This window comes from Ovis aries, chromosome X (genome assembly GCF_016772045.2).
Source record: "Ovis aries strain OAR_USU_Benz2616 breed Rambouillet chromosome X, ARS-UI_Ramb_v3.0, whole genome shotgun sequence".
Lineage (NCBI taxonomy): Eukaryota > Metazoa > Chordata > Mammalia > Artiodactyla > Bovidae > Ovis > Ovis aries.
Window position 1 is genome coordinate 20,268,802 of NC_056080.1, and position 13,064 is coordinate 20,281,865.

At 45.7% G+C, this 13,064-nt stretch overlaps 1 protein-coding gene across 3 annotated transcripts in view; it reads left to right on the forward strand.

The window, feature by feature from the left end:
* Positions 1–13,064, forward strand: part of SMS (spermine synthase) — a 49,670-nt gene that overhangs the window by 14,580 nt on the left and 22,026 nt on the right. For all 3 annotated transcript variants that reach the window (XM_060407738.1, XM_060407739.1, XM_060407740.1), the window contains exons 2-4: positions 5,776–5,896; positions 9,369–9,459; positions 10,011–10,075. In XM_060407738.1, the coding sequence (XP_060263721.1) occupies positions 5,776–5,896; positions 9,369–9,459; positions 10,011–10,075 (277 nt within the window). The remainder of the gene's footprint in view (positions 1–5,775; positions 5,897–9,368; positions 9,460–10,010; positions 10,076–13,064) is intronic.

Below are 13,064 nucleotides of genomic sequence, written 5' to 3' on the forward strand. Positions count from 1 at the left end.
AGGGCGCCTGGTACCAAGTATCAGGGAGGGCAGGGAGCTCTGGAAATTCCAGAGTCGGGGGAGTGGGAGTTGGAAAGGAAGGAGGCTGGGTTTGGGGCCTCAGCCCTTGGGCATGGTGCAACCATGGAAATAATTAACAACCTCTTGGAGCTTAAATTACTCGAGCTTCATGGGAGAGACCTAGGAGACAATAAAATTGGGGGGCGGGACGGTCCTAATTTTTATAAGCCAGGTGCTGCTTAAATGTGGGCGAGCAGAAAGGAACGCAGCCTAATTATGCAGAGGGGACTAGTGGGATTGTGGCAGGGTGGTGGTCCCACAGAGGCAGAGACTGGGTGTTGTGTAGCTTAAAGCCCTCACACCTGAGGTCCAGAATTTTCTTAGGTGAAGTATTTGAAGTCAGAAAAAACTTAAAGGTGCAAGTTACGGTCACGGGGTAGAGTCCAGAGTTTTTCTGAACGTGTGACAATTGCTTATTTTCTGAGGCCAGCCTCTCTAATGTAATTCGCTTAGTTAAGGAGGTTACCATATCTTAGCCTCTTAAAGCTGAAGAAGTGGAAATCTAACCAGAGCATATTTCCCTGCCTTTTTGCCAGGGCACCAAGTGTCATAGGATTTCATTGGCAGGACTCTCTCTTCTATTTGGGCTAGTAAGCTTGGCTGATGTAAGTACATGGCTGATGTACTTAACTTATGTCCATAGGGCTGCCCACCTTATGGATCAATGATTAAACGGCAGTGCCTAATTTTGAGGGATTGAACATTGGTGCAGGCTCCTTATAGGGACCCTGTAGGGGTCCTCCTGTAGGGGACCTTATAGGGACCCTCATTTCCTCATTTGAAGAAATGAGGTGAAGTAAGTGAGGGAGGTAAATATGACATGAGGTGAACAGTGGACAGTGGTCGCTAGTTAAACGTCATTCTTGCCTAGGCAGAGTTTTCTAAGAACTTGTGCCAAACAACATTTTTATTAGCCTAGTTTGGACTACCATGCAATCCATTTGAAGTAAGTGAGGGCTGTCCTGACCAGTGAGTTTGAGTGGTGCAGAGAGGCTCTGGTGGGGGACTTGGGGGAGAAGCTGGGGGTCTCTTCAGGCAATCTTAAGTGGCAGGGTTATTAACTATTGGTGGGAAGGAGTAGGGAAGTCTGAGCCGGGTTTTGATTCCAGACTTGAGATCAGGACAGTGTGGTGAGCATTAGGGCGGGAAGAAGGTTCCAGCTGGATATACAGATTTGGGATTTGGCCAGGGTAAGAGTAGTGAGGTTCATTCTCCCGAGAGAGGCCTGCCTATAAATGGGTCTCTGGGACAAAATGAGGCAGGGAGATGAAACCTTGTCTTTCCTGGCCTTCTTTTGATAGTGGTGTATTTAATTTGGACCAGACCTCCAAGTTGATTCCTCTTAAGTTCTTGTTGAATAAACACAGACAAAGTGGGCAGTGGTCTGGAAATGAGGACATTGAGTTGCCTGTTGGACAAAGGACACATTTTGCCCTGGGACAGGTCGCTGTGTTGCTGAGCACTGTGGAAGGCTCTGTCTGAGTGCTTCGCTAGTTAAACGTCATTCTTGCTTGGGCAGAGTTTTCTAAGAACTTGTGCCAAACAACATTTTTATTAGCCTAGTTTGGATTACCATGTCGACTTGAATCCGGCGTGCTTATATTTCTTTTATCATTGAATCTATTTTCACATTTTCTGATTTGTAGGCATTTATGACATTGCTATCTTGCATTCCCAAATTTGGGTAATCATTCACATCATATTTTCAACCCAAGTTGAGTAACTCTGTTACAGCAAGTACATTTTGTTTGGTCATGTTACATGTTCCTTACTAGACAGGCATAGAGGTTGAAATTGGATAATTAATTGCAGAGCAGTGGCTCTAGCTATAACTGGTGGCTATAGCTAGCAGGGAGTTTGGACTTTTTTCTATTTCTATCGATATAACCTTTTGGTGACTTGAGTGTGATTAGTTTGGAGATGGAGTTTGGTTTTCTTTTTTGTATTTAGTGGTTTAGATCAGTGGTTCTCAAACATGGCTGCATATTGGAATTTCCCAGGGAGCTTTAAAAATGTGATGCCTGGGTCCCACCCTCAAAGTTGTCTATAACTGGTGTAGGATGTGGCATCAGAAGTTTTATAGTTCCCCAGGTGGTTATAATGCACAGCTAGGATTATGAAAACTGCTGGTCTGGGTGTTCCAACAAGATACAAAAATAGGATGATTAATTTAGCCAAATGAATTTTTCATTTGACTCACAAAACATTTATTGAGCACTTGGGATCAAGATGACCAAGAAGGCTGCCTCGTTAAGGCTTTTGGAATTCATTTCTTTGACTTCCAGTTTTCATTTTAAAAACTTGGCTCTGGAAAAGGGATCCTAGGTAGGTGTTTCAGCTCTAGCTCTGCTTTCTGGAGTCTTCTCCAAGGGCCGGGAGCAGCTTGGCTGACAAGGGAGCACCCAGGTCTGGAGGAAGGTGAATATGACATGAGGTGAACAGTGGACAAAATGGCGTGATCCCTGTGTCCCTGGCAAGGCTGGCACACTTGATGGCCACACGAGCTAGGCGGCGGTGACCGCCGGAAAGGTCATTCAGACCTAGGGTATTTCTACTGAATTGGGAAATAAGCCCACAGTATAGACATACAAGAACACTAAATTGGATTTCTTTTGTAATGTGTTTTCTTCAATTTGCAACCTGGCTGGAGGTTAGCCCCTCTGCCTTTCTGCTAGGATGGTCGCCACGCTGGGCTTGGCTAGCAGTCAAGGGCTTTGTGTGTACCAGACAAAGACACCCCCTTTTCCTACCCAAGGGATAGAGTGTGCTCCAGCTCAGCCCCGGGGCTCTGGTTAAGCACACAGCCTGGCCAGTGACCCACGGGGTGGCCCTGCCAGCGCTGCCCCCTCCACCATCATGGGGGTTTGTGTTCAGTTGTGGAATGTGCCAACTGAACTTGGGCCTGAGGCCATTTGCAGGGAGTGATGATTTGTTTTATACACTTTCAAAACAGAAAACATCTGTTCTGGCCAAGGAGGGATTGAATAATTGCATAGTGGCTTTCCTAGTCACAGTTCAAGTACTGCCGGGTGCACTTGTCTTCACAGCCCCAGAGCTCGGTCACTTCCACGGTGGCCTGACCCCCCACCCCTGGCTTCTCAGACCCAAAAAGAACGAGATCACATGTTTGTATCAACTTTGACATTGAAATTTTTTTCCCCCCAGGGGCCAAATTCAGTCTTAGAACCATGGTTCTGGGGGATAAAATTCAAGCTTCCCCCTTTTAACTTCCTAAAACCACTTTCAGAATAGCAAAGCCAGCTAGATTATTTTTTGTCAAATGAGTTTCCCAAACATAGGCTCCCTCATTCCCAGCAAAACTCTTACCTGGGACAGGAGGTCGCCTCTTGCATTGGGCAGTGATTGTGCTCCGGTGGGGCAGTGGTGTGGATGCCCCTCCAGGGGTCGCTTCCTGATGTGGGACTCAAGGCTCCTTCCTGAAGAGGCCTCAGGTCATTTGGCTGAGCACAGGGCTCGGCTAACCCCACACTCCCTGACCCGACCCTGGGCCCCATGGCCTGCCAGGCGGCACCGTCTGAAAGCAGGGGGCCCCTCCCTTTGGGGTGAGCTCCTGTTGGTATTTTTATGAGGGGTTTGAAGTCCCTTTGCTGTGCCCACTTGCTCCTCTCACACTTGGTGGTATCATACAGGTTTCTGGGCGGGGAATGCTTGTCTCTGCCTACACACGGCATGCTATGTAGGTATACACACAGCCTGTCGTTCAGTTTTGTTCTAAATGTTGTCCGTGAGGTTTGGCAGTGCTACCCTAATTGCTCTGTGTTTGGAAATGGAGAAGATGAACGAAATCACTCCTTCCCTGCTATCTTTGCTACTGCATTTGCTTTTGTTTTTTTAAGCAAAGTTAAAATCTATATTTTGGTGGGTGTATTAGTCAGCCAGGGCTGTTGTAACAAAGTACTACAAACTGATGACTTCAAGCTGCTGCTGCTGCTGCTAAGTTGCTTCAGTCGTGTCCGACTCTGTGCGACCCCATAGACGGCAGCCCACTAGGCACCCCCATCCCTGGGATTCTCTAGGCAAGAATACTGGAGTGGGTTGCCATTTCCTTCTCCAAGAAGCCTATTCTCTCCCAGTTTTGGAGGCTGGAGTCTGAAAGCAGAGTATCAGCAGGGCCACGCTGCCCTAAGGGGTCTAGGGCAAGTCCTCACTGGCCTCTTCCAACTTCTGGTGGCTCTGCATGTTCTTGGCTGGTGGCCATCACATGCCAGTCTCTCCCTGTCTTCACCTGTTCCTGCTCCTCCTTCCTATGTCTTCCAGGCTTCAGTCTCTGATAAGAACTTACTGGAATTAGGACCTACCTGAATACTCGAAGATAATCCATCTCGGCATCTTTAAATTAACTACTACATCTGCAAAAACCCTTTTCCAGATCAGGTTGCACTCCCAAGTTCTGAGGGTTAGAATGTGGCCATATATTTTGGCGGGGGTTGGGGGGGGGTCACTCTTCTACCCTCAACAGTGGGAATAGATGAAATCGTTTGGTTTTCAAATGCCAGTTAACTTACATGTTACAAATGTCTGCATAGGCCAGAATAGGACATATCTGCTGCCCAGTGTGGGCTCTGAACCTAGTTTGTAGCCCTCATTCCAGTGCACAAAAGTGCACTGGAAGGTGTTCCAAATGTCATTGGAGATCAACTCTGTGTAGATTGAAGGAATTCTTCCAGTCCATTTTGGCACTCCTTAGTTTATGGAAGGAATTCTAGTGTAATTTTCTTGTGAAACCACACTGCGGTCAACTGTGGATCTTCCAGTTTTTGTTTTTTGTTTTTTTTTTCTTTTTGCCCTTGGTTTAAGCACAGGGTGCTTTGTTTTGACGCTTCTTAGCCTGCCCTCTTTTCCTTCATGTGGAAAAAGCATCAGCCTGTGGTGGGCTCATGGGACAGTACAGAGTAACTCCTTTTGTCTCATTGTGGTTCTTTATCTTAACCTTCTCAAGGAATGAGTACTTTGGCAGATACAACTAGAGAATTAATTGCATTTTGCTTTTCATCTAAGTATCATACTGTTAGATGTTCTTGAAGATTCTGGATGCAAGTAAACCTGCAGAGGTTAATGCAGTTTCTATAACCTTGATCTCAGTCCTTGACTTGAGCTCCACTTTGGTGGGGGTTGGGGGGTAGCCGGTGGGATGGGAGAGAGGGGCATCAGAATGCCTGGCAAGTTGTAGCATATTGAATTGTTCAGTTTCTGCCAATTAAAAGTAGGTTACTGAGTGGTGCAATTTCTTGTTTTTCCCCAATAATAAAAAACAAGGCATCCTTATTGCAGAACACCTGGAATACAGAGTCAAAAGTTTTGAAGTCATTTATGATACCCATCAACAGTGGATGGAAACCCTTTTCTAGTACTCTAGATCCTCATTAAGTTATTTCATCTAAAGTGGAATGTCTTTTATCGTGTTTTTATTTGATTTCTGGCTAGGCTGAACGTTTTGTTGTGCTGTTTCTAGTTGGCTGAATTATCCGTCTGCATTTTTGGCACAGTTCTTCTGCGGTTGGTGTTGCCATTCTTACTGTGTTACCTGGTAATCTGCAGCCTCTCCCTATAGTGTTGAGAAAGTTCTAGCTCATGACAAAGGGGATAAGTGATGTCCATAGCTGTGTTCAGGGTTTCTCAAAAGTTCATTCATCAAACTGTGCTTTGCTTCTCAGTGTTTCATCTGACCATCTTGCCTTTCCCCCTGTTCTCCAGCTGATGGTGAGACCATTCTGAAAGGCCTCCAGTCCATTTTCCAGGAGCAGGGGATGACGGAGTCAGTGCACACCTGGCAGGACCATGGCTATTTAGCGACGTACATAAACAAAAATGGCAGGTGAGGTGACCGTGAGTGCTCCTATTCGGATCTGAGCGCTTCAGCTCTATGTGTATGGAAAGAGTGGTGGCGGGGGGAGGGCATCCAGAATTTTTTTCCTTTCCTCCTTTGGCATCTTTGAGGAGGGGACTAGAGTCCAGTGCTTCTAGCTGCTCAGTAGAATCATGTCACAGAATCCCACGTCTAGGCACTGCCCCCAGAGATTAAGGCCACTGAGGGTTGCTGTTTCTCTAAAGACCCTCAGGTGATTCTGTGTGCCCAAGACTCAGAAGCCTCGGGCAGCATAAGCAGTGTGAACTGGCAGGCAGTGATCCAGATGTGCTGTGCTGCACTCGAATGGTTGCTGCTGCAGCAGGTCTGGGGCCGCACCCCAAATAGTATGTCAGGCAACCTCCTCTCGGAGGATGTTGATACTGTGGGTCAGTTGACCCCACTGTGAGTAGCACTGTAATAAGTGGTTATCAGTTAATGCAGACTGTAGTCAAATGCAGGATGAAAATGTCTGCAAAGAGCTTGATAGGAAGCTAGGGGCATCCAGGAGTTTAAGATTTGGGGTTTTGTTTTCTCCTTAAGACTTTATAGATGATCTATCTAGACTTTTTCTCTGATCAGTATGGAAATGAAAGTCAACCTGAGACTAGGGAAGGAAACCTAAATTAAGAAATGACTGAGAACAGGGGACTTCCTGGTGGTCCACTGGTTGGGACACTGCTCCCCATGTGGGGCTGCCTGGGTTCCATCCCTGCTCAGGTGACTGGATCCTGCATGCTGCACCTAAGAGCCTGTACAGCCAAGTGAAAAAGAAAAAAGAAATGACTGATACCAGAAGATTCTGGTGCACTGAGTTCTCTGTATTTTCCTAAGTCTATGTAGTATCTTCTAGAGTCTAAAACTGTTAAGAGTCTTAGTAATTTGCACTATTAATTTTAAAACGTGAACTCCTGTGTATTTTTGATGGCTTTCGTTCTTTTCTCCCAATGGAAACTAAGTCCTAGAGTTCCACGAGGTTTCATTAATGTCCCACATTCTCCCCCGTGTTTTTCTAATTAAAAGAACCCCCCGCTCCCATCTTAGGCTCAAAAGACAATGTTGTGAGGTGAAGGAAACTTGTACTTTTGAGCTCACCTCCCCTTCTCTTATTCTTTTTGTAAGTCTATGTAGTTCTTCCCTGTGAACATACCTACACCTCTCAAAGAAACCCTAACCCCAGTGCCCTCAAGCCCAAATCTGTATTTCTGACTGCATAGCAAACCCCCATGTATGTATGGAATAGATCCCTCCAATGTATCTAAAGTGATTTCCTCTCAAGGGTCACCCAGACCCTCCACTGTTTCCGTCCTCGCCCAGTTACTGGCAAGTCTCCTGGAAGCAGAGGTCTGCAGCTGGCCTTACAGCTTCTGGCCTCTCTCCTCCATTCTCTCTGCCCCTCTCTCTCCCTGTCCTAGGTGTGGTCCATAACTTGGGGACCACAGCAAATCAGACCTTGCTTCTCTGCCCCCTTGTAGGTTCTTCCTCTAATCCAGCTGAAGCCTTGAAGGTCTTGTGTAGTCGCTCAGTTGTGTCCCTCTTTGCAACCCCACAGACTGAAGTCCACCAGGCTCCTCTGTCCATGAAATTTTTGAGGCAAGAATACTGGAGTGGGTTGCCATTTCCTTCTCCAGCGCATCTTCCCAGCCCGGGGATGGAACCCACATCTCCTACATTGGCAGGCGGATTCTTTTCTGCGAAGCCACCAGGGAAGCCCCTTGCATCTATCTCCTACCACCTCCTAAGGACCTTTGGGGCTGGACAGGGCCAACCATTCTACTTCAGTTCTTGAATCTTCTACCCTAGACACCAATCCCAGTTTTCTAGAAGACTTAGAATTCTTCCTGGAAAGGAGTTTTTGAGTGATAAGAGCTGTTGGAAATGGCTTCTGAAAACAGAAAAGAAAATTAACATGTTTAGTTTACTTTTTTCCTTGGCCTTGCCATGCAGCTTGGTGGCTCTTAGTTCCCTGACCAGGGATGGACCCCGGGCCCCCTGCAGTGGAAAGCACAGAGTCCCAGCCACTAGACCATCAGGGAAGTCACTAACGTGCTTAGTTTAAAGACTTGTTTCCACAGTGGTCTTCCTTTTCTCTCACTTGCTCACCTGGGACCCATCTCCATGCTGCCTAAGATCTTGGTCCTCAGTCACCTTATTTTTGGTCTCCATTCCCCCCCACCCTGCCCCCTTGCAACTTTTCCTCCTTCATTATTTTTGCTTTTAATCAGATGAGGTCAGTGCTTGTCCCCACCTTCTGGCATTCTCTGTTTTCCTGCGGTTCTCTGGTGGAAGATTCTTTGCTAGAACCACCTAGCTGGTTAAGAGGTGGCATTTCTCTATCATTCTTTGACCCCTAGCTCCTCTCCTTTGTGTGGCAGATTAGGGTGGGGGGTGATTAGCTAGTTCAGGAGTACATGAGTTAGTGGTGTCCCTGGCCTGAGCTTGATTTTGAGGCCATTTAAGGGCTGAAGGTGAAAATTAACTAGTTGTATTTATCTTTTTCAATCCAAGCACACTGCTTGTATTCTCTGAACAGAATTCTTCATCTTATTTAGTATTATTATTCACATGTTTCTTTAACCACACCTTATAGTGAGATAAGTGATTTTAGAACTTCCCTGATAGTTCTATAGCTAAGACTCCTTGCTTCCAATGCAGGGAGCCCGATTTGATCACTAGTCAGGGAACTAGATCCCTCATGCCCCAACTAAGACTGGTGTAGCCAAATAAATATTTAAAAAAAGAAGTGATTTTATATCAGATGTGTACATACATATCTGCATATATACAAATATACATGTCTAATTGAAGGAAAAGTTTCTTCAGATAATTCTCATGCATGTGTGATACACTATTTTTATTTCATAAAAAAGCTGGTCAGACACAGTGAATTAGAGGTTAAAGCTTTTCCTGTAAGGAGCTCCTTTTCTTTTCCTAAACAACTCTTTAAAAATGTAAGAAGCATATTTGATCTGCATGCTTTACAAAACATGCCAAAAGCTGGATCTGACTTGCAGGCCGCTAACTCAGTGAATGTAGCCACCACCTGCCTGCAGTCAGAAAAACACGGCTCTGTTTTGAACTCCGAGGGAAATTGGGAGAACTGAGTTTGCTCTGCCCCACCCTCCCATCCTTTTAAGGAGGGATCAGTCACTGCTGAGGAACCTTCTTAAGAATGAGATTCACAGGACTTCCTGCTGAATCACTTTCTGGGCCAAATAACCTGTTTGAAAACCTTAGCACTTGATGATTCTGTCTAAAATCTTGCCTAAATGATTGGCCTCCCTGCCCCCATGAAGAGGCTCTAATAAGAAAGCCACAGGGTTAATTATGTTATTTAGGGGAAAAACAGAGCAGTGGTTTTGCCTTTTAACTGGGTTGGTGCCTTTTTTCTTTGAGTGCCATGATACAGTTCCTAACCTTACAATTATGCTCTCCTCTGTAGCTTTGCCAATTTGAGAATTTACCCGCATGGATTGGTGTTGCTGGATCTTCAGAGCTACGACGGCGATGCACAAGGCAAAGAAGTCGATAGTGTCAGTTTTCCACTTTTATTTACTCAAGTATTTAAGGATCACAAAAACAGCTCAGTTCAATGATAAAATCATTTTCACCTAATTGCTGACTTCCCAGTTAATTTTAAACTTGGCTGCCTTCAGATAAATGATTTTAGAAGAAAAATAATTGTTCCTCAAGTGATTTTTAGTAACCTGGTTCTCATCTTTCCCTTGACCATTTGAATAGTGAGTAATGACTTGACTTTGCACTGGAGGGAATGTAAACCTTTAACCAGGATATTATAGCTGCAATATCCTTGAGCCTTCCCCTTTCCTATTACTTAGGATATCTTTTGATACTCTTGATACCATAGGCTGAAGTGAGATTGGCAGTGGGAGGGGTAGATGGCAGGGGAGTATGGAATTGGGCCAGGCCCGCAGGCTGCTGGAGAGCTGGGGGAGGACAGTTACATCTGGACACCTGCCAGAGTAACAGCTCTGTCAACATGACCTTCACCTCCTGGTCGGTAATATAGCTCTCTACTCAGCTTATTTGATAAGCCCATTGATTTCTTTTCTTGTAATTGCAGCTTTTGAACAAAGTAGAAGAAAGAATGAAAGAATTGAGTCAGGACAGTACTGAGCGGGTAAAGCGGTAAGTCCACTCCTGAACGTTCTTTTCTATTTGGTTCATTGATAAAATGGGCTTCCTTGGTGGCTCAGATGATAAAGAATCTGCCTGCTAATGCAGGAGATGTGAGTTTGATCCCTGGGTGGGAAGATCCCCTGGAGAAGGGCATGACAGCCTACTCCAGTATTCTTGCTGGAGAATCCTGTGGACAGAGGAGCTTGGCAGGCTACAGTATATGAGGTCGCAGAGAGTTGTACACAACTGAGTGTCTAAACAACAATAAAAACAATCAATAAAATAATCGCAATGGTGGTAGCAGTGTCTATGTAAGATGTGGAAAAGATCAGTCAACTTCTGCTTCTGGCCACTTGATAGGCTAATGTAGATGGCCCTGATGGCAAGAAGTGTGTGTGTGTGTGTGTGTGTGTGTGTGTGTGTGTGTGTGTGTGTGTGTGTGTGTGTGTGTGTGTGTGTGTGTGTGTGTGTGTGTGTGTGTGTGTGTGTGTGTGTGTGTGTGTGTGTGTGTGTGTGTGTGTGTGTGTGTGTGAGATAGGCTAATGTAGATGGCCCTGATGGCAAGAAGTGTGTGTGTGTGTGTGTGTGTGTGTGTGTGTGTGAGATAGGCTAATGTAGATGGCCCTGATGGCAAGAAGTGTGTGTGTGTGTGTGTGTGTGTGTGTGTGTGTGTGTGTGATAGGCTAATGTAGATGGCCCTGATGGCAAGAAGTGTGTGTGTGTGTGTGTGATAGGCTAATGTAGATGGCCCTGATGGCAAGAAGTGTGTGTGTGTGTGTGTGTGTGTCAGGAATGTACAGTGATACCAACGGGTGAAACTGTAACGCAGAGAATCAGATGGGGCTGGCACCTCTAAGAGGAGCTAGAAAACTGCTCCTCAACTGTGTCCAGCTGAGAGAAAAAAATCATCTATCTTTCCTCAGAGTTCTGGGCCCCACAGTATAATTAAGCAGTTTTAAGAGATTTTGACAGGGTGGGATGATAGAAAATTTGCCTCAGTGCTTTCAGGTAGGATGATATTGACATTGCAAGACCATCAGAGCTAACCTACCTTGAGCACCCCCAGTGGGTTTGTTGCAGGAAGGTAGACCCCTTCCAGGGACCGAAACTGGGCTCTTGTCTAACACTTGGAAATGAATTGTCCGAGGAGACACATGTGCTGACAAAGCAAGAGGTTTTATTGGGAAAGGGCACCCAGGTGGAGAGCAGTAGGGTAAGGGAACCCAGGAGAACTGCTCTGCCTGGTGGCTCACAGTCTCGCGATTTATGGTGATGGGATTAGTTTCCGGGTGGTCTTTGGCCACTCATTCTTTTTTTTTTTTTTTTAAATATGTCTTTATTTGGCTGAGCCAGGTCTCAGTTGCAGCATGTGGGATCTAGTTCCCTGACCAGGCACCGAACCCTGGTCCTCAGCATTAGGAGCACAGAGTCTCAGCCACTGGACCACCAGGGAAGTCCCTGGCCACTCATTCTAATTCAGAGTCTTTCCTGGTGGCACACGCATCACTCAGCCAAGATGGATGCTAGCAAGAGGGATTCTGGGAAGTGGACGGACACGCGGTGTCAAAAGACCTTTCCCAAACTCTTCCGGTTGGTGGTGACTTATTAGTTCCGTATTCCTTATCAGGATCTCCTGTCATAAAACAGCTCATGCAAATGGTTACTATGGTGCCTGGCCCAGGTGGGCGGTTTCAATCAGTGTGCTTCCCCTAACAGGTTCTTTTCAGTTGATGATGAAGACCATTAAGCTTTTGTTGAGTGCAGCTACTATGCCACCTGTAAAAAAAAATTCATTTCCTTACCTCTTGTCACTAGCTAATGGCTAGTGACTGCCATATTGGACAACACATGTTGGACAGCACAGACGTATGTACTAGTGGTGTCAGATGTTAGAAGAGCTTTGATAGAAGTAAAGTTTTGGCATTCTTTGGGAGGGGTAGAGTCTGGCAGGTCCTGGGAATTAAGAATGTGAATTAATCATGGCTGCACAAGTTATTCTGAGTGGTTTGGCCTTGCTCTGCCTGGGTGGTTCCTTATCGGACCCCCAAAATGGGTCTGTCCCTGGACAGCAAGGAGTTCAAACCAGTCAGTCCTGGTAATCAGTCCTGAATATTCTGATATTCTGAAGGACTGATGCTGAAGCTCCAATACTTTGGCCACTTGATGTGAAGACCCGGCTCATTGGAATAGACCCTGATGCTGGGAAAGATTGAAGGCAGGAGGAAAAGGGGACAACAGAGGATGAGATGGTTGGATGTCATTACCGACTTGATGTACATGAGTTTGAGCAAGCTCCGGGAGATGTTGATGGACAGGGAAGCCTGGCATGCTGCAGTCCATGGGGTTGAAAAGAGTCAGACAGGACTTAGCAACTGAACGACAATAACAGCTTGCTCATAAAGGCAAATACATAGACGCAGTAATACAGAGAGACTTGATTAAGGTCAGACCATCACTGTTAGAAGTGACCAGAATACAGACTTCTCTAGTTCAGGGCATTTTCCACTAGAGGGAATCCTTACTGGCTGTTTAAGGATATTTAAGTAATTAATGGTTCATCCTGCTAAATTTGATCAGCCTGGAGGAAAGCCCCAGGGCTGGTGTAAAATAATTAGAAACTTGTTTAACCTCCAACTTGAATGCAAGGCAGGAAACTGCCTGTGAAGAGAGCAGGTCCGCAGGACATAGTATAGAACTTGGCGGCTTGATTGAAATCTGTCAGAGCAGCCAGACTTATTTACCCCCCAGTTCAGTTTATGGATCCTCAGGCCCTTCCTCATCCTCAAGGAACTAGTCCACACCCACACTCTTCTGAAATTTCCCTCTTTTCCTGTTTGCAAAGTTTACCTAATCTTTCCGGAATTGATCCATCTGAATAGAATGGGTTCCCACTGTGTCTTTAGTTGGGTGATAAAGAATTGGCCAACATCAACATGCCAGATTTTTGTTTTTATTGGTGTGGTTTTTATTGGGGTTACTTCTAGGAGTGAATGAATAG